This window comes from Asparagus officinalis, chromosome 10 (genome assembly GCF_001876935.1).
Source record: "Asparagus officinalis chromosome 10, Aspof.V1, whole genome shotgun sequence".
Classification (NCBI taxonomy): domain Eukaryota; kingdom Viridiplantae; phylum Streptophyta; class Magnoliopsida; order Asparagales; family Asparagaceae; genus Asparagus; species Asparagus officinalis.
In genome coordinates, this window is record NC_033803.1 from 8,316,636 (window position 1) to 8,343,199 (window position 26,564).

At 36.2% G+C, this 26,564-nt stretch overlaps 2 protein-coding genes across 2 annotated transcripts; one reads left to right on the forward strand and one right to left on the reverse strand.

Annotated features, from left to right (window-relative positions):
- Nucleotides 180-11,098, forward strand: LOC109825013 (regulation of nuclear pre-mRNA domain-containing protein 1B). Its single transcript, XM_020391679.1, has 8 exons — nt 180-453; nt 1,792-1,921; nt 3,586-3,833; nt 4,493-4,597; nt 4,705-4,852; nt 6,096-6,235; nt 6,310-6,345; nt 10,266-11,098. Exons 2-8 carry the CDS (start codon nt 1,840-1,842, stop codon nt 10,839-10,841), a joined length of 1,335 nt encoding a protein of 444 aa, XP_020247268.1. The 5' UTR covers nt 180-453; nt 1,792-1,839; the 3' UTR covers nt 10,842-11,098.
- LOC109825964 lies at nt 11,601-26,554 on the reverse strand. Its single transcript, XM_020392897.1, has 8 exons — nt 26,490-26,554; nt 21,440-21,531; nt 19,284-19,351; nt 18,561-18,633; nt 13,626-13,735; nt 13,406-13,510; nt 12,960-13,059; nt 11,601-11,991 (listed from the first exon to the last, which is right to left on the reverse strand). The coding sequence occupies exons 2-8, from the start codon at nt 21,521-21,523 to the stop codon at nt 11,815-11,817; spliced, it is 717 nt and encodes a 238-aa protein (XP_020248486.1). The 5' UTR covers nt 21,524-21,531; nt 26,490-26,554; the 3' UTR covers nt 11,601-11,814.

The window sequence follows — 26,564 nt, forward strand, 5'->3', positions numbered from 1 at the left end:
CAAATATGTAGATCTGAGGGATAAATCCCTAAAGAACCAGTTGGAGGTGTATACGCAAAACTTTTCCGAAAATACCCCTTCTGACTGTGCAAAAGAACAAAGTTAGAGGGGTATTTTAGGAAAGAAATATCCTCCAAAACCCCGTTCTCTGCGCAACAAATAGAAAAGGGAACGAAAAGAAAACCCTTCTCTCTCTAGAACTCTCTCTTTCTCTCTCTTCGCCCGCTCTCCCCCTCCTCTATTTATTTCCAAAAAAAAAACCCCAGTGACCGAATCTTTCAGTAGATCCTCAATCTTGCCCCCTGAATTTGACATCGATTCGGCGTTCAAAGAATCGAAATTTGTAGATAGAAGTTTGGAAGAAGAACCCAAACCCTAGTTTTCTCTCGAGGGAGCAGGAGGACGATGGTCGGATCGAATTCGCTTCTTGCTTAGCTACATTACGATTGGGAGGTAAAATTCCCCAAGTAATTTGATTGATTCTTTTGATTTTTTTAAGAAAGTTTGGTTCTTGACTGAGCGGAGCTATAGGTTTTATTTTGTACTCAATTCTATGCTGTGAATTTGTTCCGGTTGGTTACTGGGAGGGAAGAGATATAAAGTTTAGATTTTTTTTAGTCGAACGTTGATTCCTTGATGCCTATAATGACCAGCTCTTTGTTGTAAATTGAGAAGAAAGTGCGAAAGCATATGTTTTTTAAGGAGGAAACTGAATCCAATGGGTTTATGACTATTACTTGGAGCTTGTGAATGGTCATTACGTGATTACATTTAACTTTTGCTTAATATAACCAATTTACAGTTCTGCCTAGGTCATAGTTAATATTTGAACCCCTGAAGTTATGAGTCCTTTTTTATCTATTTTGGGACAAACTAATCCTTTTGTAATCGTTTAATTTGCGTTCATCCTTGGGGATGGCATTTGCTTTAAAGAATTTTTAACACCTTGAAGATGACTGTGGTTAGAAAACAGAGAATTCTTAACACCTTGAAGATGGCTGTGGTTCTTTAATCAGAGTAGAGGGAATGGATGAAAGAACTATCATTTTAGGAGAACTCGTATTACGTTTGACTATGGAACATATTTATGTACATGTGTGTTTTATTTTGCCCGAAAGCTTTCTGAGATTTTTTTTCTTTCTTTTCTTTTATCATGGCCAACATCCAATCCCTGACACCAACATCCCCTCCTCATGGCATTGAAGTATATAATGGTATCCTGTGTAATTCATGGCATGTTTGTATGAAGGCATCAAGTCCAGTGTAGAATTAAATAGTGATTTGTCTTTAATATTTTTTTAACAGAAACAGTCACGTTATGTTGCTCTTCTTTTGGTTTAGGCTTTCACAGCTGCTCTCGCATCACATATGATTATTTTGATTCCTTAAATAATAAGAACATATTAGATGCGAATATGTATCATTTGTTTCTTTTTGCTTGTACAGAAACGTTTATGGAGTTTTCAGTCTTTGTACATACACAACATGAAGAGAAACAAACAAATATACACGTGCGCGCGCACAATAATCTTGTCTCTGACTTGGTCATTAGTTGAAAGATTTTATGTAATGGAAGTTGTTCACAGGTTGCATGTGCTTTTTAAAGGAAATAGCATAGAGTGACTATTCATATTGATTATGTCTAAGATGCTTCATTTTCTTAAAAAAAATTATTCCAATATATATCCACACTTCGGTTTCATTAACAGCTCTTCAGTTGAACTTCCTTGTACTTCTACCATCTTAGATTACTAAAGCTCTCTAACTTCTCTTTCTTATCTTTCATTGTAGGTTCGTTTAGTGTGGGTTTGCGGAGCTTCAAGCCAAGAAAAGATAAAAATGAATGGAGAGGGGACTTTTAATTCACATATTTTGGTTGATAAACTTGCTAAACTTAACAGTACACAACAGAGCATTGAGAGTATCCTTTCTGCTCTTCACTATATAAGTTAACATGGGAATGAATCCTATGCTTCTTCTTGAAGTTTTTTTGTAGGATATTTTAATGGCATTTGGCCATCTTTGCCTATTATTTTGCTTATGCTGTTTCTGATTTTCACTGTGAGAATTTATAATTGATAAAGTTATTTTGCAATTCCATGCATATAAGGTTACTACTGTTGAGATTTCCTTCTCTTTTTTCCTTTTTGGTGGACTGTGCTTATTTGCTATTCCTAGCCCATACTATTGGTATTGGACATCCGATGGTTTCAATGGTTCCATGTAAGTTGACTAGTAGATGAACTAGATTATCTTTCCACCAATTTTCTGCTAGTAGTCATATAGTTAGCTTTGTGCTTAGTAACTGGTCTCGTTTAGCAAGATAAAGTATACATTTACTGGTTTATAGGACTGTTTTGCAGAAGTCTAAACATGTTTTCAATTAACTTTACTTTGCTTTGTGCTTTTTCACCATTGGATTATGATCACCTATGTTGCTATAGAATCATCACAATGCATTGTGCAATTTGATTTACGAGGGAAGTGTCTTGTTGCTTTTAGATGACTCTGATGTTGTTCCTGGACAAATTGGAAGAGGGATTTAGGTGAGACATAATATGGTGTTACAGTGCACAATGGTAAGTAGCTTGTCTATTATCATTTGTTAAATTGTCTAATGAATATTTCACCTTAGCATTTGATAAGAAAAATATTTTACAATATTCTTTCAGTTCTCTCACTTTGTTGTCTGGCCGCTTAGTTTGTTCCGTATAACAAGCAGTTTATACTGTTTAACATATTTCTATAAGTTTAGCGTGTTTTTACTTTTTTCTGCAATAATTTGGCATTCTTCCTCAAGATCCTCTTTCTCTAGAGCAACTTCCTCAAGATCCTCTTTCTTTAGAGCAACTTCAAACCTTAGGCATATGCTCTTTGAATTTGTGTTGTCAATAAGTAGTGAGGTTAGGTGATACTTATTAAGAAGGGTTTTTTAGATATAGTTCTATATACACATAGAAGGCAGTTTATTATTGTTGAGTGTGAGTGAAGCGATGGAAAGGTAATACAAGAAATTGAACTAGATGCACTTACTAAACTACTGTTAAGTGCATTTGTGGCTGATTAGAGTATGTACTTTGAAATCTCATTTAAAAATAGGCTGTAGTATTTTTATTTTATTTTTATCTTTTGGCAGCATGGAAGCCGTATTTTTAGTATGGTTTCCTTTTGAGCATTGGTGTTCTGAAACTTTTATGTATGTATGCTTCCCTTTCTGATTGGATTACATTAGCTTCCTTCACGAAGGCCTACCTACAGCTGTGGAAATCGTTTTATGATATTTCTCATGGGACATGATACAAAATGCTCCATGATTTATACTTTACAATTACAGTACTTGGTGTCTTATATTTTAGAAGAAACTAGATCACTTCTGTCACAGTGCAAATCGTGGAATACCCCTTCTCTTTTTAGCTGATTTGGTTCTATAATTTTATGGTCATGGAAGGATTCAAATTTTTTAGTTTTATAATCTGGTTAGGTTCGGAGTAGCTTGTAAACTCTGAATGTGCAATTAGGTCGTCTAATCTTGTATCTTGTTCTTTGCTCATGCTGATCTTCTGTGGCATACTTAACACAATTAAGCTTTATCACATTGGTGTATCTTCCATAGAAAGAATGCAAAACAAGTTGTGGAGACGTGGGAACGACAATTCTATTGTTCTCCAAAAGACCAACGAGTGTCTTTTCTTTATCTTGCAAATGATATTTTGCAGAATAGTCGGCGGAAGGGTATGGAATTTGTTGGGGAATTTTATAAAGTTCTTCCTGATGCACTAAGTGATGCAATTGAGAATGGCGGTGAGTTTGGGAGGAAAACTGCGCTGAGATTGGTATGCTTAGTGCTCTGACATTGTTCTTTTTTTGTGCATAACATAGTTGCATAATTCATATCCTAGGGCATTCGAATGTACATAGTCATGTGTGTGCACAATTACCCTTGCTTATCTAATAATTATATTTGCCTGGTCTGCTCCGCATATTTGTCATTTGTTATATGCAAGTGCCCTTTACATGCATTGTGCCTATGCTTGTCCAATAATTACATTTCCTATGAAATGTTTTTCCCCATATTAGGGTAGAGATGAGAAGCAAGCTACTTTAAGTTACAGGACATACCACATGATTTAAATCTGCAACTACTGCATAACTTAAATCTTGGCATATGGTGGCATACACAAGACTTCTATTACTTCAACTGCAATAGCTGTTTGATTTGTTGGGAAGGGTATGCTGATCGGTTTCTTTTGTTGATTACTTTATAACTTCTGCTCAGTGTAAGCTTGCAAGGGTTCCTTAATTCAGGGAAAGGTTCATGCAAACAATTGAAGTTAATTTTGTATATGCGTGTTAGGTACATTAATTCATTGTGGTGTTCTTGTTTCTTTTTTGTATCTAGAAAGGGACCATTGTTCTTTTCTCTTCCTTTTAAGCATGTGTCACATATATTATATTAGATTATGATTTTGTATATTTTTTGTTTCCCCTCCAGGTTGATATATGGGAAGAACGTAAAGTCTTTAGTCTTCGTGGGCAGACTTTAAAGGAAGACTTTTTGGGAAGGAACAGAAATGGAAAGAATATCAGTTACAAACTGGTAAGAGACGAGAACTTTATGTAAATGTCTGCCTTGTGCGAATCTATTTCTGTGGTTACCACTTTTTCAGCTAAAGTTTTATATGTTTTGCTTGTGGACATTTTCAGAAACAACCATCTGGACATATGCTTGAAAAGCTTACTTCAAGTTATCATGATGTTTATAATGGTTGTGATGAAGATACGTTATTTGGAAAATGTAGCACAGCTATTAGCTCAGTCGAAAAGGTTGAAAAGGAAATGGGAAATGACTTAGGTATATTCAGAATCCATCTTTTATGGCAAGGTCATATGTTCTTATAATGCAAGATGCTTTGCAATACCTTCTATTTTTGTTGATATAATAATTTTACTTTAAAAGGAAGTTGATATTTTGGATTTTGTCATTGTTAAATGGATGTGGATGTCTAGAGACTTTAGATCTATTTGTGCCAAATTTGAGGACACATTATGCGCATTTTTCTTTTGTATCATATTTTTATCACATTAATATGGTGTCTCAAATATCAAGTAAATTAAGTTTCTTGCTTTTTTCATTGTCGGGTTGTGTTTTTATATACATTACTTTGGAGCCCTAAGGCCATCATTTGCGCAGCTATCCGATCATCACTTTGATAAATAATTTCATCCCCTTTGATTCACGCACTTCAGCAAACAACTTAGAGATGCTTGTGTCAAGTGAGAAGCCATAGCATAAAGCTGACTTAGCTGGTTCATGTAAATCAAAGGAGTTCTAATTAGAAACATGCGCAGGCATGAGGTAACTTTAAAAATAATACCTATTCTTAATATAATGTTTAATTTTATAAAAATTATTTCAATGTTATGCTACTGCTGTAAGGGAGTTGTAATCAAAGAAGTTACAATGGGCATTAGCATCGATCATGACTGACAACTTTTGACCAATGGAGTTTTTTATTGATACTGTCGTGCATTATCTAATACTATCTAATCTAATACTTATATATTTAAGAAAAGGCCCACTTTTGGTTTGTACGTCACTTTTTTTTATATTCGAAATGCCCTCACACTTAGGGAAAAACTATGGAAATTCTCTCGCACTTGGAAAAAGCTACAAAAAATGCCCTCGCATTTCAAAGAAACTGCAATAATGCTCTGACACCGAACAGACCAAAACATATTCTAAACCAAACCAAACCGTTGAAATTTGGTTGGTTCAGTTGGTTTAATCAGTTCAAACCGATTAATGCCCAGTCATATGTACTATTGCCACATTCACCACTAGTCATCTATTACTTACCCATAGAACAACAGAAACAATCACTTCAACTGAACTTTCTTTTTACAATCGTAATGGACAAATTTGATATAGTGTGAACCCGAATCCTCTCTTCTTGTGGAGTAGTTTCAAGCCAGTTATTATGTTTTGCATCTAGTCAAGACCAAGCATATTTTTTTTAATTTCTCCATGATATGACTGCAATTTCAGCATGCCAATTACTTATTTCTCGTTGGAATTTGAACGAATGGGTGAATAGGTAACATCAACGAATCTGGAGTTGCAGACGAGTTGTTAGCGCAGCAAGCCCTACTGAAAGAATGCATAGAACAAATGAAAGCAGCTGAATCATCTAGAACAACATTGGTGTCCCATTTACGAGAAGCACTTAATGAGCAGGTGGGTAAGCTGTGGTGTCAATTTTTCAACTATCTATCTACATTTCTAATCTGGGTGATCATATTACTTTCCAGGAGTTCAAGATTGAAGAACTGCGAACGCAACTTCAGGTACCTTTTTCTACTGTAAATGTATTTATGTGTCTGGATGGAGATGCTTGACAGTGTAAAGCCCGAGTTAAGTTAATGCATATAATCTGTTGTTTTAGTCTGCAATGTATTTTCTGGTTGGCATCTTTTGGCATATCCACGTTCAATTTTTTAGCATTTGTCCAATATATGCATTAAACTATTTTTTGGGGCAAATAATTCTTCGGAAACTATAAGTTACTTCATGTTTTTCAGCATGAACGTGATTGATATGTTTTTCACATTTATGAGATGAAGAACTGTCAGGTCTTCTAGAAGGGGTCACTAGTTGTTGGACCTACACGTGTTATCTTTTTATACTAAAAAGTTGCAAATTATATAAAAAGTATGAAGAGTTCATTTTTGGTGAAGCTACAGACATGAGCAACCCAGTAAAATCTGCATGTATTATAGAAACAGAGATTTCATATCCCAAAGCCGACTACTCTGAAAAGATTTAAACAATTTCCATATTGTCTTAGAGTTTATTACTTTATTGAGCTTACATCTTCAAGGATGACCGTAAGGTCAGTAAGTCATCTTAACTTGCCTTTTTCCTCACATAGCAAGACAGCTAAATGCACATTTAAGTCCCAACAGTTCTTTGTTTTTTCTGTTTACCAAAAAAAACAAAAAAGAAATGAAAAGGGGGGAAAAGGAAAAAAACTGTTTGTCATAAATCATGTATTGGTTCTTACTTACTGATCTCTAAGGTGAAGGACTTATGTCTTGGCCTGCATCAGTTAGAGCATTTTATTTATTTGATGAGGTAATCTGGTCTGTGTATAGTTTTGTTTACGGGTTAATTTTAGAAAAACCCCCTCAATTATGGGGCTTGTCTCAGAAAAACGCCCCTTGGCTATATTATCTTTAGAAAAGCCCCCTCAAATTTGAGGGTGTTGTAGATAACCCCCTCAACTTTCAAGATATGACTAAACCCCCCTTAAATATGGAATGTCTCACAAAACCCCTTTTATCTTACTTTCTGTTTACCAAAAAAACAAAAATGAAATGAAAAGGGGGAAAAAGAAAAAACTGTTTCTCATAAATCATGTATTGGTTCTTACGTACTGATCTCTAAGGTGAAGGACATATTTCTTGGCCTGCATCAGTTAGAGCATTTTATTTATTTCATGAGGTAATCTGGTCTGTGTATAGTTTTGTTTATGGGTTAATCTTAGAAAACCCCCCTCAACTATGGGGCTTGTCTCTGATTAACGCCCCTTGGCTATATTATCTTTATAAAAGCCCCCTCAAATTTGAGGGTGTTGTAGATAACCCCCTCAACTTTCAAGATATTTCTAAACCCCCCTTAAGTATGGGGTGTCTCACAAAACCCCTTTTATCTTTCTACTTCTTTCAAATAACCCCCCTAATATTATTAATTTGAATTGTGCAATGAGTAAAATACCCTTTGAAAAAAATTTATGTGGGCTTAAAACCCAACGCAATCAAAATATTAGACTTCGGTTTGATAGGTTTTGATGCGGAAACTAATCTCAAAGAAGTTTAAAAGTTTCAATTGTTTCAGACATTACAAGTATGGATTAGCATAAAATAAAAAAAGTTTAGTGTTTCAATTGTTTCAGACATTACAAGTATGGATAAGCATAAAATGAAAAAAGTTTAGTGTTTCAATTGTTTCAGACATTACAAGTATGGATAAGCATAAAATAAAAAAAGTTGTGTTTCAAAGAAGGAAAACAATTAGATTTGCACGTGAACCTAGTAATGAAGATGGAGGAATAATAAGTGGGAGGATAAAATGAGAAATATTTTTAACCAAAAAAGTTAAAAAGGAACACTATGGTAAAAAATTTAATGTCTAAGGGATAGTATGGTCATTTTAAATCATTTAATCCTTTGATTTTAAATTTTATTAGTTTAGGGGGTTAAATGAGAAAAAATGAGGGGGGATAAATCATATTTTGGCAGTTGAGGGTCCTTAGTTTCTAGAGTTAAAATAGTTGAAGGGAGTTTTCTGAGAGGACCCCCATAGTTGAGAGGGGTTTTCTAAAATTAACCCTTTTGTGTATTTGTATTTTTTAGGTCCACTGGAAGTTGTAATATTAGTGTAATGACTTGACATTCTATTTTGGGTATATAATACATGGTTATTGGATGCGTTGTGGACACATCTTCTTAATGATTAGGTATCTAAAAAGGATTTGTGTAGCCCGTAAGTTAACATTGCCTAATAGAGCTATGAAATGGCTAACTAGTAAAGTAATCATCTTTCGCTTTTTTTTTTTTTTACTAGGGAACCCTGGACTGTTAGTGGGTCACCCAGGGGGAACCCCGCGTTCGATCAACTCACACGGAGCATCTTTTGTTATTTTTCCTTCAATGAAACGTTTAAAATCTTTAGATTCTCATTGAGACTTGGCATCAATTAGTTTCTGTCTTATTGAAATTTCATCTTCAGATTGTTGGTATTTAGCAATGTTTAAAAAAGCAGAAGTGTAAGGTGATGCGTTAGACCCTTTAATGAAGCAATGCGTAGGCTTCAAAGCGTGAGGCGTAAGCCTCATGAGTTTAAGCGTTTTAGTTTTAAAATTTGTATAAATTATAAACATATAATATATAGTGGTATAGCAATTTACAAATAGATACATTCATGTCCTAATTAGTAAGTAAGTATTAAATATGCAAATCACAATAAACTAAGCTACATGCATAACATATATATATTATTTATACTCACCTGGACATACTGAAGTTACATAGAGGCACTTTAATGGCTAACAAAGTGTGCGCCTTCAAAAGAGAAGCGTTTTATGAAGTGTGAAGCGCACACTTCCATTATGCTTTAAGCGATAAGGCGTAATCTTCAAGAGATAAATTAGCTTCGCTTTACCCTTCAAAAAGTTTGAAGCGAGTTTTGAAGCGAGTTTGAAAAAAGTTTTTTCAAACATTGGTATTTAGGCAATTTTTTGAAATTTCAGTTTTGCCTTTTTAAGTTTCAGCTTCACCACTCAAATACATTGAGTAGAATGACCTAGAAATCTGTAGGCATTTTATCCAATGGAAATGGAATATTTCATTTCATTTTCATTAATTAAACTTTGATTTATTTTTTAGCCCATTTGTTTTTATTTTCTTTTTCATTCTTCTACCTAGAAACGAAAAATCTTCCTTGAGAGTTACACCATAGATCAGAAAGTTTCAAAAGGAAAAAAAATTGTTCCCTATGTATAGTAAAGTTCTCTCAAGTCTTAATTGTATTGCTGATGCTGCATATTCATTAAGGATCTATGCTGCATTTCCTTTTTCCTAGATGTCCCCATCTACTAGGGGAAGAGATGGCACTTTCAATCTTATTGTTAATATTTCGTTCAGATGTTGAAGCATGCATTTTCATGTAATGATTTTTTAACAGTCTGATTCACCATTCAACTATTTTCCTTGTGCCTCAATGTCCACTTTATTGAGGCTACCAAACATGATGCGAGGATGGGAGGTCTCTTATGCAACCACAAATAGTCTTGAGCACTGCATTTTGCACATTTGACAAAGATATACATTTGACAAGGATATAAAAACATTTGATTATATTGTATGAGCACTGGTCTTGATGGAACCTGAGCCAACTCCTATGAACTTAAGAATTAACCACCAGCATTTCTGAGGAAAGAATCATGGAAGACATCTGCATTAGCCATTAGGCATTAACGGGCACTGGCAGGAGCAGTTTTTTATCTTTTGAGAATTTTCTTTGGGTTATTTTCAGGAGTGCTGAAACTGTTATTCATTCTTGTATTTAACTTTCTGTTCTGTCCGAGTTCGTTACTCCATATGCAAATATATTTGTGAATTAACTATGTTCCATTTTATTGCCTATATGTTAGATGTTTCCTTTTTTATCTACTCTCTTTTAATGCTTCTTTTTATCCTCTCAATAGGTTGCCCAAGTGCGCTATGATCAAGTTGGAAGCCTCTTGCTTGGACAGGCGCCAGCTTTGCCGCTTCCTTGCCAAAATATTGACGAAATACCACCGCCTCCACCTGCTTCAGCCTACTCTGAAGCTCCTCCGCCTCCTGATTTCCCTCCAGAATCTCCAACCAACCCAACGGTAGAAAAATCGCTGCCGACAAATGGAGAGCAGCAGACAGTGGCATCCAATGCCTCAGGACAGAGCATCAGCTATGTGCTCTCCTCTCTGGTATCAGACGGTGTCATTGGCCAGCCCACGAGCGAGGAGGATCATCCTGATGCTAGCAAGAGGCCGAGGCTCAATAATGGGAACCTTGGAAGTGTGCCTTGTTTCTTGCCTCAGCCGATGCTTTCACCTACACTTCCGCTGGTGACTCCGTTTACCTATGGACCACCACCAGTGCCGCCTATGCCAGGTTTTCCAGTGGTTGGCATTCCTCCGTATCCAGGCCCTATGAATCCTTTCCAGTTTCAGGGATCGGACGGTGGTTTCTTTGTTCAGCCACAGTATCCGGCTGGCCTCCCGCCGAGCTCCCAGCAATAGTGTAGCGTTTTGGTTTTAACTGAATAGAGATTAGGACTGTAGAGTGTTGTACTCTCTGCTCTACAAAAGTTTGGTGCCCCTGGTCCATAATTACACATAGTTAACCTTGGATAGTTTGTTGGATGAAAGTGATATACGTGTTGTACATTAAATTAAGCTTTTATACTGGACCTCAACTTCATCAGTTTAAGCAAAGAGAATTTTCCGAATTGATTTTGAATTTATACAGTTTTGACTTTTGAGGGGTATTTTTTTAATCCTATTGGATATTGTGGCATAGTTTTTTTCATGTCAGAAATCTTTTCGGAAAAATGTTGAATGCTATTATATGAACCTGAAATTCTTTCATTAAAGGTGCGGCATGTTTTTGAGGCAGTTTACTATTAATAATACGGAAAGGTATTGATCCAAACTAAGTGCTGGAAAATTCACTGGTTTATTTTTTTAACAATTTCTGAATGTGATCTTTTCGTCATTTTGAGATTGATTCTGGCTTAAACCAGTTCATATTGCCATGAGCCTATGCTTGATGTTCGATGCTTCGTGGATTCTGAAATGAATTTGTGAAGCAAGAGTTATGTAACTTACCACAAGCAGGGTGCTCGGTTGGAAAGGCAGGCATTCAACTTTGGTGGTTCCCTAGCTACAGCCCCAGCCGACCACGATTTCCCAGTCACCCGATAAAAGAGTTACGTAACTCATGTCGGATGCGGCTTCGTCAGCCTAATAAAGCAGAAAACCCCAAATAAATTTTTGCAATTAGTCGTCACTCTCGTAAAGAGTAGATGCGTCATCAAAGTAGCACACACCAAAGTAATGCGTCTCAAGAGGCGAATTACCAGCGGACCTATCAAGTTCTCTACACAGTCCCAAGTTTTTTGCAACCAAAAGCAATTTTTCACAAGAACACATTTCGTCAACAATACATGTGATTTGACTGACCGTCATTTAAACACTATGCAACAGAGTAATGTTATGTAACACGAATAAGCAAAACCACCATCACGAAGATACATGTCATAGCTAATATAATGAGCCATGTGAAGCATGTCGTCTTGGTACTTTCTGAATATATCTCCACCGCTCTTGCGTTGGCTCGACCGGTGCTTGCCAAGCTATGCTCTACAGCTTTCTCCGTAGAATCAAGTATCTGCGCCATAATGGTTGCATTTTATTATCAGAATAGAAACGAAAGCAGCTCGTAATTGATGAAGAAAAGAAACAAGCTCGTCCAAAATTAAAATAAAAATCTTAACAAGTAGGTATAAGAAAGTTTATAATCAGCTACTACATATTGATCCATTCCCTTGCCTTTATTTAGCAATTTGTACTACAGTGAATCACTTTTATCTCTTAGATGTTGTGGTTTCGTAAGGACAGTATGTAATTTCAACTTTTTTAAAATTCTACTAATCAGGAGCTAAAATGTCTTCGTTGACCTGTGCAAGACCGCATCACCTTAGGTGCCAGAGAGTCAAGATGGAGGAGAAAACAACTACAACTAGGACATGCGATTAGGTCACAGTTTAAGCTAATGCTAGCACAACAATTTTTACAATTGCAAGATGCAATCTTCTACAAATGCGCCGTATTCCTGTAGCTCATACCATGTATTAACTAGAATTTATCCCGTCTCCCTACGCTTCAAGCCTTCAGCCGTCATAAAGCTTCTGCAACGTTAGGCCTCCTGAGGTGATTCATGTCTCGTATTGCCCTCCAACTCTGATGACAGCGAGAAACATATCAAGACTACCTCTCGGACCTGTCTTGATGTGTTGTCATAGCACGCATAAAAAGTCATGAAATTCACGGAGATGATCTCCCACATTCACCCCCCTCTGACCTTGTCTTTATGTGTCATATCACACTTAAACGTCAAGAAGAAAAAGCTAAAAAAGGAACAGAGCTGAGATCCTAGCTCCCTACTCTTTTTATGTGTAGAGATGTATTTCTCCCCCTTAACATAAACGGACTGGCAAAGGATTCGTGAGGCCAAATCAATTGAGTTGAAAACAAGCCTTTTTAAAGCCTGGAACCAACTTAAATATAAGGGTTGATGGTTATGATACTGTGTGGCATTCATTTCAAATAAGTAAGTAGAACAAGAGCAGTCACTACCTTTTCAGTGTCATTCAAAGACTGGTTCATCATAAGACTGCTTTCCTTGAGCTGTCGTGCCAACACAACCATTTCATCCGTCAAATCCTCCTGAAGCTTTCTGTTGAAAACAAAAGGTCAAAAAAATAGTAGATGACGCAGCAATTTAATATTATGGGATGATGCTGCTAGAAATTCTGATAGAAGCAAAACTAATTATCACAGCCGTCACACAAGGGACAAGATTATGCAGAACTGCAATGCTAAAAAACTGGGCCACCAATGTGCAATAACAATATCAAGCACTTGGGTTCAAAATAAGACACACACACAAGCTCTAATATCCATTTGTTTCATATGAACTATATGATCCTAATTTCACTTGCTTTATATATTGAGAGTTAAATCTGATATGAGAGGAATAACATGTCCTTTCATATTGGAGATTTGTCGGTGCAGGCATTTACCTATGCTTCTCAATGTGGGCTTGTGCTGAAACATCTAGTTTGACAGGCATTGTTAAATCCCTCTCTGCAGGGCCATGAATGGCATCTTTAGTTTCTGTCCGAGCTCTATCAATTCCAAATTAAACAGTCAATCCACTTGACATATGCTAGAGTGAAAATGATTGGTAGATATAGAATACAGAATCAAGAACTTTTCCGCAAGTAATAGAGCTTTACTTACACGGGTCTCCTCCTCAAACTAGGAGAATTATGTGCATGACTGCTATCTTGTTCCGTTCTCGAAGGGCTTTTCTGGGAAGATGATTCATCAACAGCTTCCACAGGTTCAGGCTGATGGATTTGTGAAATTGGTTAATGTTTTAACTGAAAAATAAAGGCAGTAATATAATTGAATCACAATCTTCAATAGAAGACATCCATAATCATTGTAAACAACTTAAATTACAGTCATGAACATTTTTAAGTAATTATTCAGGATGTTAGCTCCTAAACCATCTTTCTACTCCAAGATGATGCAAGAGAAGACATGCTGATCAGTCCAGTAATAGTTGTTCACTAAATTTAATGAAAAGATGTGTGCTTCTTTCATTTCTTCATTTCAAATTAAACACTAAAACCCCCTGTATCTGCAAAATATTTAAAGACTAAAATTGTTTCTATCTTTCAACCTTCCTTTTTCCTAAAAGATTTAAATGCTAAAACAATAAAAGAATCATGTTTCAAAGCAGAATCTAAGAGCTCATGTTTTCGAAGATATTTTATTGACGGGTTATTGAATACGCTATCGTCTTTTGAACAGGGTTCAAGATGGTTCAGAAAGTAAAATGTTCCTACCCAAGCGAGAGGAACTTCTACTTTAGAGTGTGCAGAACAAGGCCTACAAACTCATATTTTGATTAAAATATTTATCTCCTCTACAATTGTTCTCATTTGTATAAAATTACATTATTTAGAAACATGTATCCTTTCGATGGTGACTAGCAAGTCAAAGTGGAGATATGAGAAATATGTCTACACTTAACGCAAGTTTATTTACTTGTGCCAGTGAAGGGTGAACAGTTCCCAAAATTTATGATTATGTGTTTACAAATTTATGCAAGTATTTACATAAGTAGCTTCAATAACTGTTATGCTTGAATAAAAAAATAATGACTTATGTTCCTTTAAAAGTTCCTCTTCAGCATGTTTTGCCTCTAGTTGAGGATATTGCTTGTACAAGTTTCATTATAAGTTACTTGAATGCATCTGAAATCCTTCGAAAATTCGTCCACTAGATAAACATAAAAGGGTGATTTAGGCATGATTTAATTAGAGATGAAGTTATAGGTAAAAAACAACCTTGACAAAGTCAATAAAAAGAAGTATCAATAAGGCATATTAATTCTAGAGTAGAACACAAAATATGGGGAGGGTGGTACAGTTTTGATACAGGTGTATCTTCTCTTCAGAACTTAGCGATCCTCATGGGAGCTTGAGAATAGATGATTCTCATGATAACTTAAGAATAGAGGTGTAAAACAACACAGTAGAACACAGGTTGAAGCGTGGAACGAGATGGCGAATCGAAGAATCGAAACATCCAGTTTTCAGCATGTGAGTCGACTCATACATGTACATGAGTCGACTCATCAGGTTGAGTCGACTCATGTCTGTCATGAGTCGACTCACAAAACCCAGCCGTTTTGTCAAAAATTTCTGACCAGTCGACTCATGCCTGTCATGAGTCAACTCATGTGTCATGAGTCGACTCATATATGCACATGAGTCGACTCATCGATGGTTTCCTAATTCGTTTGGGTTTCTGTTTGCATGAATTCCTGTGGAGTTTGGGTTTGGTTATTTACTACTTTGCCATCCACGTTGTTACACCTATATAAGGGATTGTTTAGGGTTTCTAATCAATCAGATATAATTAAATAGAGATTATAATCAAGAGATATTAGGATTTAGAGATAATTGAGAGTTTGTTCTCGATTCTAGTGAGATTGTGAGAGAGGGATTGTAATCTTTTCATATCATAATCTAGAGAGGGTATTTTCCTTCGCCACATACTGAATTATTCTTGTGTTTCTGTCATCCTCTTCTCAACCCACCTTTGATAATTCCGCAATCAAATGTGCTCGCACAACGACTCGTATCAAGTTGGTATTAAAGCGATAAGATCCTATGAAGGGGGCATCCTGTGTATGGTCTTGACTCGATCGGAATACAAAAAGCTAGGCGAGATCCTTATTTCATTGGAAGGAGTCCAGAAAGGAAGGAGAAGATGACTGAAGGAGATAGTTCAGCGAGGCTAGATACATTGGAGAAACGGATGGAAACAATGAGTTCGACTCTCACACAGCTCGTCAATATCTTCCAAGAAAATGATAAAAATGAAGAATCTTCTTCGAAAGACAAGAAGAAACTTGTAGAGTCCGATAGAGAAGGTGAGGAATCTGATTCTGATAGGGAGGTCGGGACTGTCAAAACTGTTCCGCATCAAGAGCGTAAAAATTACTACCAAAATTTAAAAATTAATTTCAAGATAGAGATTCATGTTTATGATGGGAGTGTCAATGTGGAGAAGCTCGATGATTGGATCAAGCGTATGAAAATGTATTTCACTCTCTATGGATATTCATCCAAAGAAAAGATTGTATTCACGACTTTGAAGCTTTCAGGACATGCGTTGACGTGGTGGAAATCCTACTGCAAGCAGGAGAAGAAGGCAATGTCGTGGAACAAGTTTAAGAAGCTACTGAGAAAACAATTCAATCCAGTGGGGTTCCTTAAGGAGCGTTGGTACAAATGGTACGGCTTGTACCAAATATTCAATCAGATCGTTCAAGAGTACACAACGGAGTTCCAGCAGCAGGTGATGGTTCTAAATGTCACGATGGACGAATACTCCATCTTCATGAAGTACATGACAGGTCTGAACAAATACATCCGGAAGGAGATGAAGCTATTCACGGTCGAGTCTATTGCAGAGACAAGCGTGAAAGCTATTGTCATCGAGGGCAAACAAAAGAAGAGCAATGAGGCAAAAGATGCAAAACAGACGGGAGGTGAGTCTAGTGGTTTCAAACATAAGGAGAAGAAGAAGGGTGATCCAGGAAGAGCAAAACTGATTTGTAGTCACTACGAGAAGACAGGATATATCGCTGATCGATGCTGGGAGAAGTATCATCATCTGAAACCAAAGGGGTTAAAGAAGAAAGAGAAGAAAAAAACATACGTTATAGCACAGGGTCTGAAGGAAGTTACTGGGATGACAGAACCTAACAATAGCCTCAATCTTATGACAGAAAAACAGGCCACGAAAGAGGACGAAGACCCCCGAGAGCAGCTCTTTGTGCTGAAATTACAAGTGAAGACCAGTTTAGTTGATGCCATTGTTGATCCAGACAGCGAAAAGAATTTGATATCCGAGACTTTGGTTCAGAAGCTGGGTCTGAAGACAGTCAAGCATCCGAAACCCTATCCATTGGGATGGATTCAGAAGGAAACGGGACTAAGTGTAGCTAATCAATACACTATCAGATTTGCGCTCCACGAGTCATATATTAACGAGATCATGTGCGACGTCGTTCCATTGGATGTTTGTCAGGTGATACTGGGTAATCCGTACTTGTAGGATAGATACGTGATCTACGAAAGGCGGGCTCAGAAGTATACATTCACCAAGGATGGTGAAAAGTTCATATTTCGTTCGGCGTCTCTTCCGAGAGAGGCAAACTTGGCGACGGTGACGCGAGCGAAGATGCTAGTGAATGCAAGCAAGAAGTTTGTCTCGCTGTGTATTAGACTTCATGACGAGCCATCGAAAAGGAGTTGCATGTTAGAGCGGAAGACGACTACGATAAAGCGAGGAACGATGGAGTCGTTTCCAGTTGTACGTCGATATCAGGTTCCTAGCAAGGTCAGGTGGTACAGAAGGATGGAGGAGCTCGCGAGTTTCTTCGGCTGAAGTTCTAACTTAAATGGGACTTCAAGTTCCTAAAGGGGACTCATGATACGGGTGTATCTTCTATTCGAAACTTAGCGATCCTCATGGGAGCTCGAGGATAAATGATTCCCATGATAACTTGAGAATAGAGGTGTAAAACAACACAGTGAAACGCAGATTGAAGCGTGGAACGAGACGACGAATCGAAGAATCGAAACATCCAGTTTTTAGCCCGTGAGTCGACTCATACATGTACATGAGTCGACTCATCAGGTTGAGTCGACTCATGCCTGTCATGAGTTGACTCACGAAACTCAGCCGTTTTGTCAAAAGTTTTTGACCAGTCGACTCATGCCAGTCATGAGTCGACCCATGTGTCATGAGTCGACTCATATATGCACATGAGTCGACTCATCAATGGTTTCCTGGTTTGTTTGGGTTTCTGTTTGCACGAATTCCTGTGAGGTTTGGGTTTGGTTATTTATCACTTTGCCATCCATATTGTTACACCTATATAAGGAATTATTTAGGATTTCTAATCAATCAGATGTAATCAAAAAGAGATTCTAATCAAGAGAGATTAGGGTTTAGAGAGAATTGAGAGTTTGTTCTCGATTCTAGTGAGATTGTGAGAGAGATTGTAATCTTTTCATAGGTTTAGAGAGAATTGAGAGTTTGTTCTCGATTCTAGTGAGATTGTGAGAGAGATTGTAATCTTTTCATATCATAATCTAGAGGGTATTTTCCTTCGTCACATACTGAATTATTCTTGTGTTTCTGTCATCATCTTCTCAACTCACCTTTGATAATTCCGCGATCAAAGGTGCTCACACGACGACTCGTATCAAGTTTGGATTTCAGAGACCAACAAGGTTATATTAATTCATGTTTATGTTTATGTTTCTTGTACATGTTAATGTGAGGAGAAAGCTACGTAAAGCTAACGGAATCTCTCTCTCTCTCCTTTTTTTTTTTTTGAAGTCTAAAGTTCTTGCTCTTTCCTCTGGAATTAGACAGAATAGCCTGTATTTGTCTAACTGGCATCATGATTCATGTTCACAACATCGTCACGAATCCTGCATGCTCAGTACACTGGAAGCTAACTCCTATCTGATAGCAACTGATCATCTTAATAGTACTCAAGTTCAGTATTTGTTCCACTGTTATACATTCTGGAACAACCAAAAAAGAAGCTCAGTTTGTCCAATTTGAATAGAAGAATACCAGTGAGGAAGCTAATTTTGCAGCAAGAGCTTCAATCTTCTCAGAATATTCACTCAGCTTTGCTTTTGAAATGCTGCAGTCATACAAAAATTGCAGTTACACAAAAAGCAAAACAAAAAATAAAAAGAGGCTTGCAATACAAAATTTCACATGGCACAAAAATATATTTCACAAACTTGAGTACCGATACAACTTGCATAATCAATGTGATTATGAGGAGGGTATGAATAATTCAACCTTCAAAGTTTGTGTTTATTTTTGTACCCAAAAATAATTTTGTCCTATGAATGTAAGATAAGATAACAAGTCGTCTTATAGAAGAAATTATTATATAATCATGCGTACACCCATTAATACCTGCCCAAATACTTAAAACTATCCCAAGTATTGTCCTCAGTGAAATGCACCAATAGCATAAGATTATTGATCATAAAGGACACATTTTCTAAGAGTACAATATGCCTTACTTCCTTAAAAATCACTGACATCAGATTTGTAGCATAACCAGATAAAAATGCAGCATCTGAAATGCTAGTTCGCAAAGTTTTGAATTTGTTACATAACCATCCACTAAATCCTCGAATCAAGCAGGTCTGCAATGCCACAACAAATCCATAGTCCGGTTTTAAGTCTAGAACCTCCTATAACCTAAACTCACGCCCTGCATGCCTCAAATGCCAGTAAAATAGAGTGTGAATACATAAATGAAGTAGTAGATCACACCTTGAAATTCCCTCCGAAGTAGTTTCTGCTCCAAGCTGCTCCAGAAGCTCTCGTAATGTGGTAACATACTGCAAGGAAAACATGCAGAACACTTGGTATATGCAATGCAGTCAACTAAAGCAGTGTAAAGGTTATAGGACTTGCAACATTTGAATCTCTATGAAGTACTAGCAACATGTTTGAATCATAGATCTTGAAATAGATAGATGTACACTAAAAAATGTTCATAAAACATTACAATTTTCAAATCTCTTACATACTATGTTATGAAAATGTATGTGTCCCATCAACATGTATAACAACTGGATGAGTTAAAGAAAGTGTAAGGTATAAGTTATCTGATTACATCTGAAAATTTGTTTACATGTCTCTCACCTCTGTCATCTGTGCACAAAAATGCAACCATGTTTATATATAAGTAAAGAGAGTGGATAAAAGCTATTAGGGTACGAAATTGTGGCTTAAACTTGCTTTAAAAGTAAAGTGCTTCTGCTGCAGTGCTCTATAAACAGAAAGTAACTTCCTAGGAAACAACTTGAGGCTGAACAAATCAATTAAGAAAAATTCCTGGTATACATGAGATGACACATCCCATTTGATCTTAGAATGAAGATTCTAACTTGTAGCGGGCACCTGTGCACAATTCCTTTTTCTTTGGTCATTTCCAACACATGCTAGAGAATATTTCCTGTTTGAAGTTGCCATTATTTCCTCTAAGGTACTCTTTTTTTCCCTTTTCTCCCCTTTTTTTTGGTTTGGAGGGAGGCAAACCAAGTACCAATGTTTCATTTACTTTAATCATACTTCCCATAATTTCTTTTGATGTATATTTCCAGTATCGTCTCACATGTCAAATCCAAATTTTGCTTCATATCTTGATAATATGGAACAAATGAGGTGTATCAATTAGAAATGGCTGTTTCGAAAATGAAGGAATTTTCTTCTCCTTTTTTATTTGGATGCAGAAAACCTTATTACAGGAAGAAGTTGAAGAAAAAAATACCTCTGGGAGTAAGTTGAGAAAAAATATGGCAGGAATAGCATATTCCAGTCATGAAGAGGAACTATCTTTTTCGGCCAGCATCAGGTGGTATAGTTGATCCGGAAAGAACAAAAAAATATATCACCTATTTAAGGTCCAGCAATATGAAAATAGTTCTCATCCATCTGCAGTAGACAGGTTTGAAAATTCTAGGACCGTAGTTTTGGCGTTCCTTCTCTTAGTCTCTATACAAACACCAAGAAGAAGAAACCCCAATTTTTCATATTATTTTTGTTTGTAACCAATACGGACGTAAGAAAGAAAAACACCTCTAAATTGTCAATATAACCAAGAGAAAGATAAGCAAGTGAAGTTGCTTAGTTATATCATATGACGTTGCCTAAATTACTTGCCCTGAATATAAGTATATACCTAGGGTATTTTCCGTCTTTGTTACTAATTTCTGCATGTTCAGCAATTAGTGATGCTGGCACCATTCCTATACTAAAAGTTTTTACTGAAACATTTGGAACATTGGATCCATGACATCAATTCACAGCTATGTTCCATAGGTACAACCGTACAGGTATGCATACTGGTACAAATATGAGTACAGATACGAGACACGAAAAATTTCTAAAAGGTAGGGTATGGAGACACGAGTATATAAATATGTATATATGCATATATTATACATTTTAATTAATAGCATGAGATCAATAATCTTGTTTATGCACATGTTATGAGAATTAAAATTCCAACAACACTTCTATGTTTCTTTTATCGTAGATTATAAATTGTAAAAATGCTCTTTTTCTTTTTAACTAGACACCTAAATGACCACTAAAATCTTAGTTTTTAATATAGGATTTACATAAAGAAAGTGTTTGGCAAGTGCTCTAAATTAAAATATGTACTGTTAAATTGAGTATAGTACATGCTCGAATAAATGTATGCACATATGTAAGGAGTGTCCACGGAGTTAGGGTACGGGTAGGGTATGGATATGGCTTCAAGGTAGAAGTACCCAAGGAACATAGCTTCATAGCAAACAATTTTAGCTGGTTTGTTGCAATTCGTAACTTAGGGACCATCACCGTAGCCTTGATTGCTTTAGTTACAGTGAACTTAAAGTGTCATGATAGCAAATGATAATTACATGAGTACCACTCACATGTACAAGCTTTGTCTGATTCTTTTGCTGAGGAGCAGCAGTAAGAAGCCTTCTTAGATTCACTTCGGTCTTGCTAATTCCCATGAGAAGGCCTAACAGAAAAATAACCACATGAGCAGAAGACATATCAGTGGACATAATCCTCCATGATATAGAAGAAGAATCATTTGCTAGCCATACATTAAATAAGTTTTTGTATACATTGCTAACGAGTAAAAAATAATAGAAATTAAATGTATGACAAATACAGAAAAAATACTTAAAATATAAGTAATTATTCACAAAATATCTTTTGTTTAGTAAAAAATAGTATAATACTAATTACTTTACAAACGGTATCAACAACAATCATATATGTTCTGCAATAGATTTTCAAATACACAGACAACCATTTGATTAAATAAAAACAAATTGTTAAAGAGAAATATAGGGCATTTTAACTCATTGAAAGCACATGCAATAAAAATTAATTGACATTACAGAATTATGAATTATTTGAAATTAAAAATTGCAAAAGGGAGCTCATGAGACTCAGTTTAAATTTCATGATTTACTGTAAATTAGGGGAATAAATCATTTGATTTGATTGATAGATCAAGATCGAGATCGAGATCTAGAGAGATTGAAAGATCCGTAAGCAGAGTGATTGATGGGTTGTGATGGAGTTGGATAGATGAAGAAGAGGAAGAAGCAAGAGAAAGGCTAAATATCAAGAAGGTATTCTAAAAGGCTCCTAACTTTTACCCTTTTTTCTAAGAAGTCGCTATCTTTTTGTTTGACAAAGAAGCCCCCAACTTTTATTTCCGTCTTCTCCATTAGCCCTTGTTAGTTATCTTTAACTTAAAGAGGGGTAAATTTGTCAAAAGAGGAGAAAGTAGTCTAAAGTCTAGGGTTGCATTCCATTCGGATACGGTTTGGATACAACACTTCTCATACTCATATCCACTTTCTAAAAACAGATACGAATGCAGAGATTTAACGGTAAGATAAGTAATGACCATATCCGCACTAAATGGAAACAGACATGGTTCGGATATTACAGAATCGGATACGGATACAATCATAGATATTAATTGGATTTATGGAAAACATATATAGACCGGATATCAATCAGAAATGACAAAAATATCTTTTTAGGGCATTTGCAATGTGATTTTTAAGGTGTATAGTACCCCTAAAACTACTTCTATCACACTCAAATGGGCAATGTTTGCATTTCGCTCGTGGCTTCCTCTTTTCCATCAACAATTTTCTTTTTAATTTTATCAAATTTGTCAAAATCTAGGGATTACGCATCATATCTGATAACTATGAATGAAATTCAACTTCCTAAAAAAATATAATGATACAACCAAAAAATGAAAAAAGATAAGAATTCAAAGAAATTAGGGCTAGTGGGTCTTTTTACCAATCAAGTTAGGGTTTCGAGTTCCCCTTGTTGATTGATGATGGCTGAGGAGGGGAAGCGTTGGAGATCATTGGCTAGTGAGCCAAGGTTCGATGACTGTGATTTGGGGGAGAAGCGAGCCGAGGAATCGAACTCCGAGATCGAGTCTCGGCTCTCTGGACTTAGATTTGAGGTTATTTTTGAAACGGGTTGGGTCAGGTATGGAAATAGGGTTTCATGAGAATATACCAAAACCAATTAAGTTATGTTTATAGTAAAAAATCTGGATATCCAAACCGTAATTGACATTTGGATCCGATATCCGGATTACAAACCATATCCAGATATTTTTTCGAAACCATATCTAAAACTCTATCCACATCTGGCTAGGTTTCAACTTTTCACAACCCTATCCAGATTTGTTTCAGATGCTAGTCGGATCAGTGCTGATACATCTGGACCACATAATACCCCCTACTAAAGAGCCCCTAAGTTTTACCACTCTTCTAAAAAACCCCTAACATCCATTTTTTGACAAGCAAGCCCCTTGTAAATTGTTATCACATAATACTATAATAGCCTCTTCATCTGCTAGAATAGAGTTTTCTTTGCAACGTACATAGCTAGAGATCATCAAACTCCATGGGGCTATATTTTGCTTTGGCTTGATATTGACAACTAGTTTAGCATTAAAAAAATTCACGCTTTACATACATTGTTACCAAAGAGCTCCCAATAACCTCACCTCCTTCAAATATTCCTTTAGCTATATAGTACAATGAAATTACCTACTGAATCTCAATGCTTTCTCTTCTTCACCACAAGTCTGACAGACCTGTTAATTCAGTCGGATGAATGCCATGATGCTGCATCTTCAAAAATTATAAAAATGGCTTCTTGGGTATAATGATGTCTTGAGTATCATGACGTTCGATGACATCCTCTCGAGTGACCACGTTCTCAAAATTTTCAAATTGATGCAACTGCTTATAGATTCATGCGAACATTAGACAAGGGAGGTCACAAGAAACCTTCAAGTTTCTCGTTTATCATTCTATATTGTCGGCTCATTCACCCTCTTGTACGTACACAATATCTTTAAGGACGATGTTTACACTGATATTATCGTCAAGAATGAATCTTTTGACATCCCGGTCTATATCCATCATCTTGAAAATTCTCTAGAGGATCATTGACGTCACCCACAGCCACGCTACATGGGGATGAGATGCTAAACATATATAGTAAATAATGAAATGATAGATAAATTGGAACTATTGAGTTTTATTAAGGTCCAATTGGGGACACCTGTTACATGAGGCTTTGCTTGAGAGGTTTCCTCTTCATTTTCCTATATTTATGGTAGATAAGCCTGGTGCTTTGGACACTACCTCACTGTCCTAATGAAGTGCTGAACCCAAAACCAAAGATCAAACTGCATGTGCGTCCCAGTCAGGGGTATAACCGATCAGATGTGATTTGATATAAACATATATAGATATCTCAAATATGAATATGGATCAAATAAGAGAAAATATATATGAACATAAAACGGATATCAGAAAAACATGTAAAAATAATTAATTCTGTTCTACCTCCATTTCAGACTCTAAATTCAAGGGATCATTTATGTACCTGTTCTCTTGAGTGCACTTAGAACCTAAATTTTTCAAGTCTTCGGATCGAATGTAGGGCTTGAGTCAACTACGCATCAATATATACATTATATTTACTGTCAAACTAAAGTTTTAAAATAGGCATGTTACAAATACTACACATACCTATATGTGTATACAAAATAAAAGTCACGTATAAGGTCTACTGCAAGCAAATCAAAGCTCTCCTACACAGAAAAATCTAATATATATCCATCTTATTTACAACCAATAATTTCTTTCTTTTATTTGAACACAGTAATTAACCGCCTAGCTACAGCGCAAATTAAAAATGGGTTTGCCTATCACAGTCAAAAAAGTAAACTAGAATCACAATAAAATGAAAAGAAAAATTTCTCAATAAAGCGGAAAAAAAGAAAAGAAAAAAAAAGGTCGTGGCCTTTGAGATGAGAGAAGCTCTCCTTGCTCGAATTAGCTAAGAATCCATCAAAACCACCAAGCCCTAATGCATATTCATGATGGAATAACCAAAAAATTTGAAATAATTGGTTAAAATAACATTCGGATAACATAAACCACCATCAAGGGAGGTCACATCGAGAGTACTAGCTTTGATATAGGGTTTTAGCCGCGAAGATCACGACCTAAACCCTAGATCAACTCTAGGGTTTCGACGGTAACCCTAGATCAAATCTAGGGTTTCCGTGGTAAGGGGTGGGGGGATCACCTGCGATCGAGAGAGAACAGGAGAGTGGAGGTCGGGACTTCGAAACGAATTAGAGAACAGGCGTGTCGGGTCTTGACTTGATTAATTCCATAGAAGTGGGTGGAATTTGAAATGCACGTTTCTTAGGGGGGTTATTCGTTGGTGTAATTTGGTGTAATTTGGGGTAAATTGTTCCAATGGGGTAATTTTACCCAGGGTTATTCGTTGGTGTAATTTGGTGTAATTTGGGGTAAATTGTTCCAATGGGGTAATTTTACCCAATGGGATAATTGTAATTTGGGGTAAATTGTTCCAATGGGGTAATTTTACCCAATGGGATAATTGAGTGGGATAAAGTGGGGGTAAAATGGGGTAATGGGATAATTTGAGTGGGACAATTTTAGTATGACATCTTTTTATAATATTATATTTATAACTCAATTATATTCAAGTTTAACTTGATATAACATCAAATGATTAAATAAATAATAGTTATAATATAAAATATTATTAATTTTATTTTAATATAAAATATTAAAAATAATATAATAATATTAATATTAATCAATCTTTCGATGTTTATTTTAACTATTATGCTAGATTAACAAATTTTTAATTGCAATAATTATTTAATCATTCATACATCTAATTACAATAATGATGATAAAGTCTCAATTATTACAAATAAAGTCTCAGTCGGTAACTTAAATCTTAATTATTACAAATATAATCTACCGGCATATCACTTTGCTCTAGACTCCTTGGGCTACGTTTGTCCCATCCTCCCACATTGTGTTTGCCATTTGTTCTAGCTCAAGTTAACAGCAATTATATCGTCAAACTCTATTCTTCGTTCCAAGACAAAGATTTCCTTGTTCTAGCTCAAGTTAACAGCAATTATATCGTCAAACTCTATTCTTCGTTCCAAGACAAAGATTTCCTGTACCTTATCATGGAGTATTTACCGGGTGGTGATCTAATGACTTTGCTCATGAAAAAGGATATATTGACTGAGGATGAGGCTAGATTTTACATCGCGGAGGCAGTTCTTGGCATTGAAGCTATACACAAAAGCAATTATGCCCACAGGTCAGTGTTTGTTCGAAAATTTTCATTTATCTTTGATTTTGTCAATATTTTTGATGTACTGACCTGGCCTTGTGTTGTGAAAATTTACAGAGATATCAAGCCAGATAACATGTTACTAGGCAGGAATGGACATGTCAAGCTTTCAGATTTTGGATTGTGCAAGAATTTGGCTTGCAATAATGAAAGGGATGATGGCATTATGCAAACAGTGAACTGTGAATGCAGAAGAGGAGTTGAGACCGGAGATTGTACCTGGGTTGGGATTGTTGGTGGTGGTTGAGGCGGTGCCGTAGAGGAGGCGGCGGAGGAGATGGCGGGGGGGGGGGG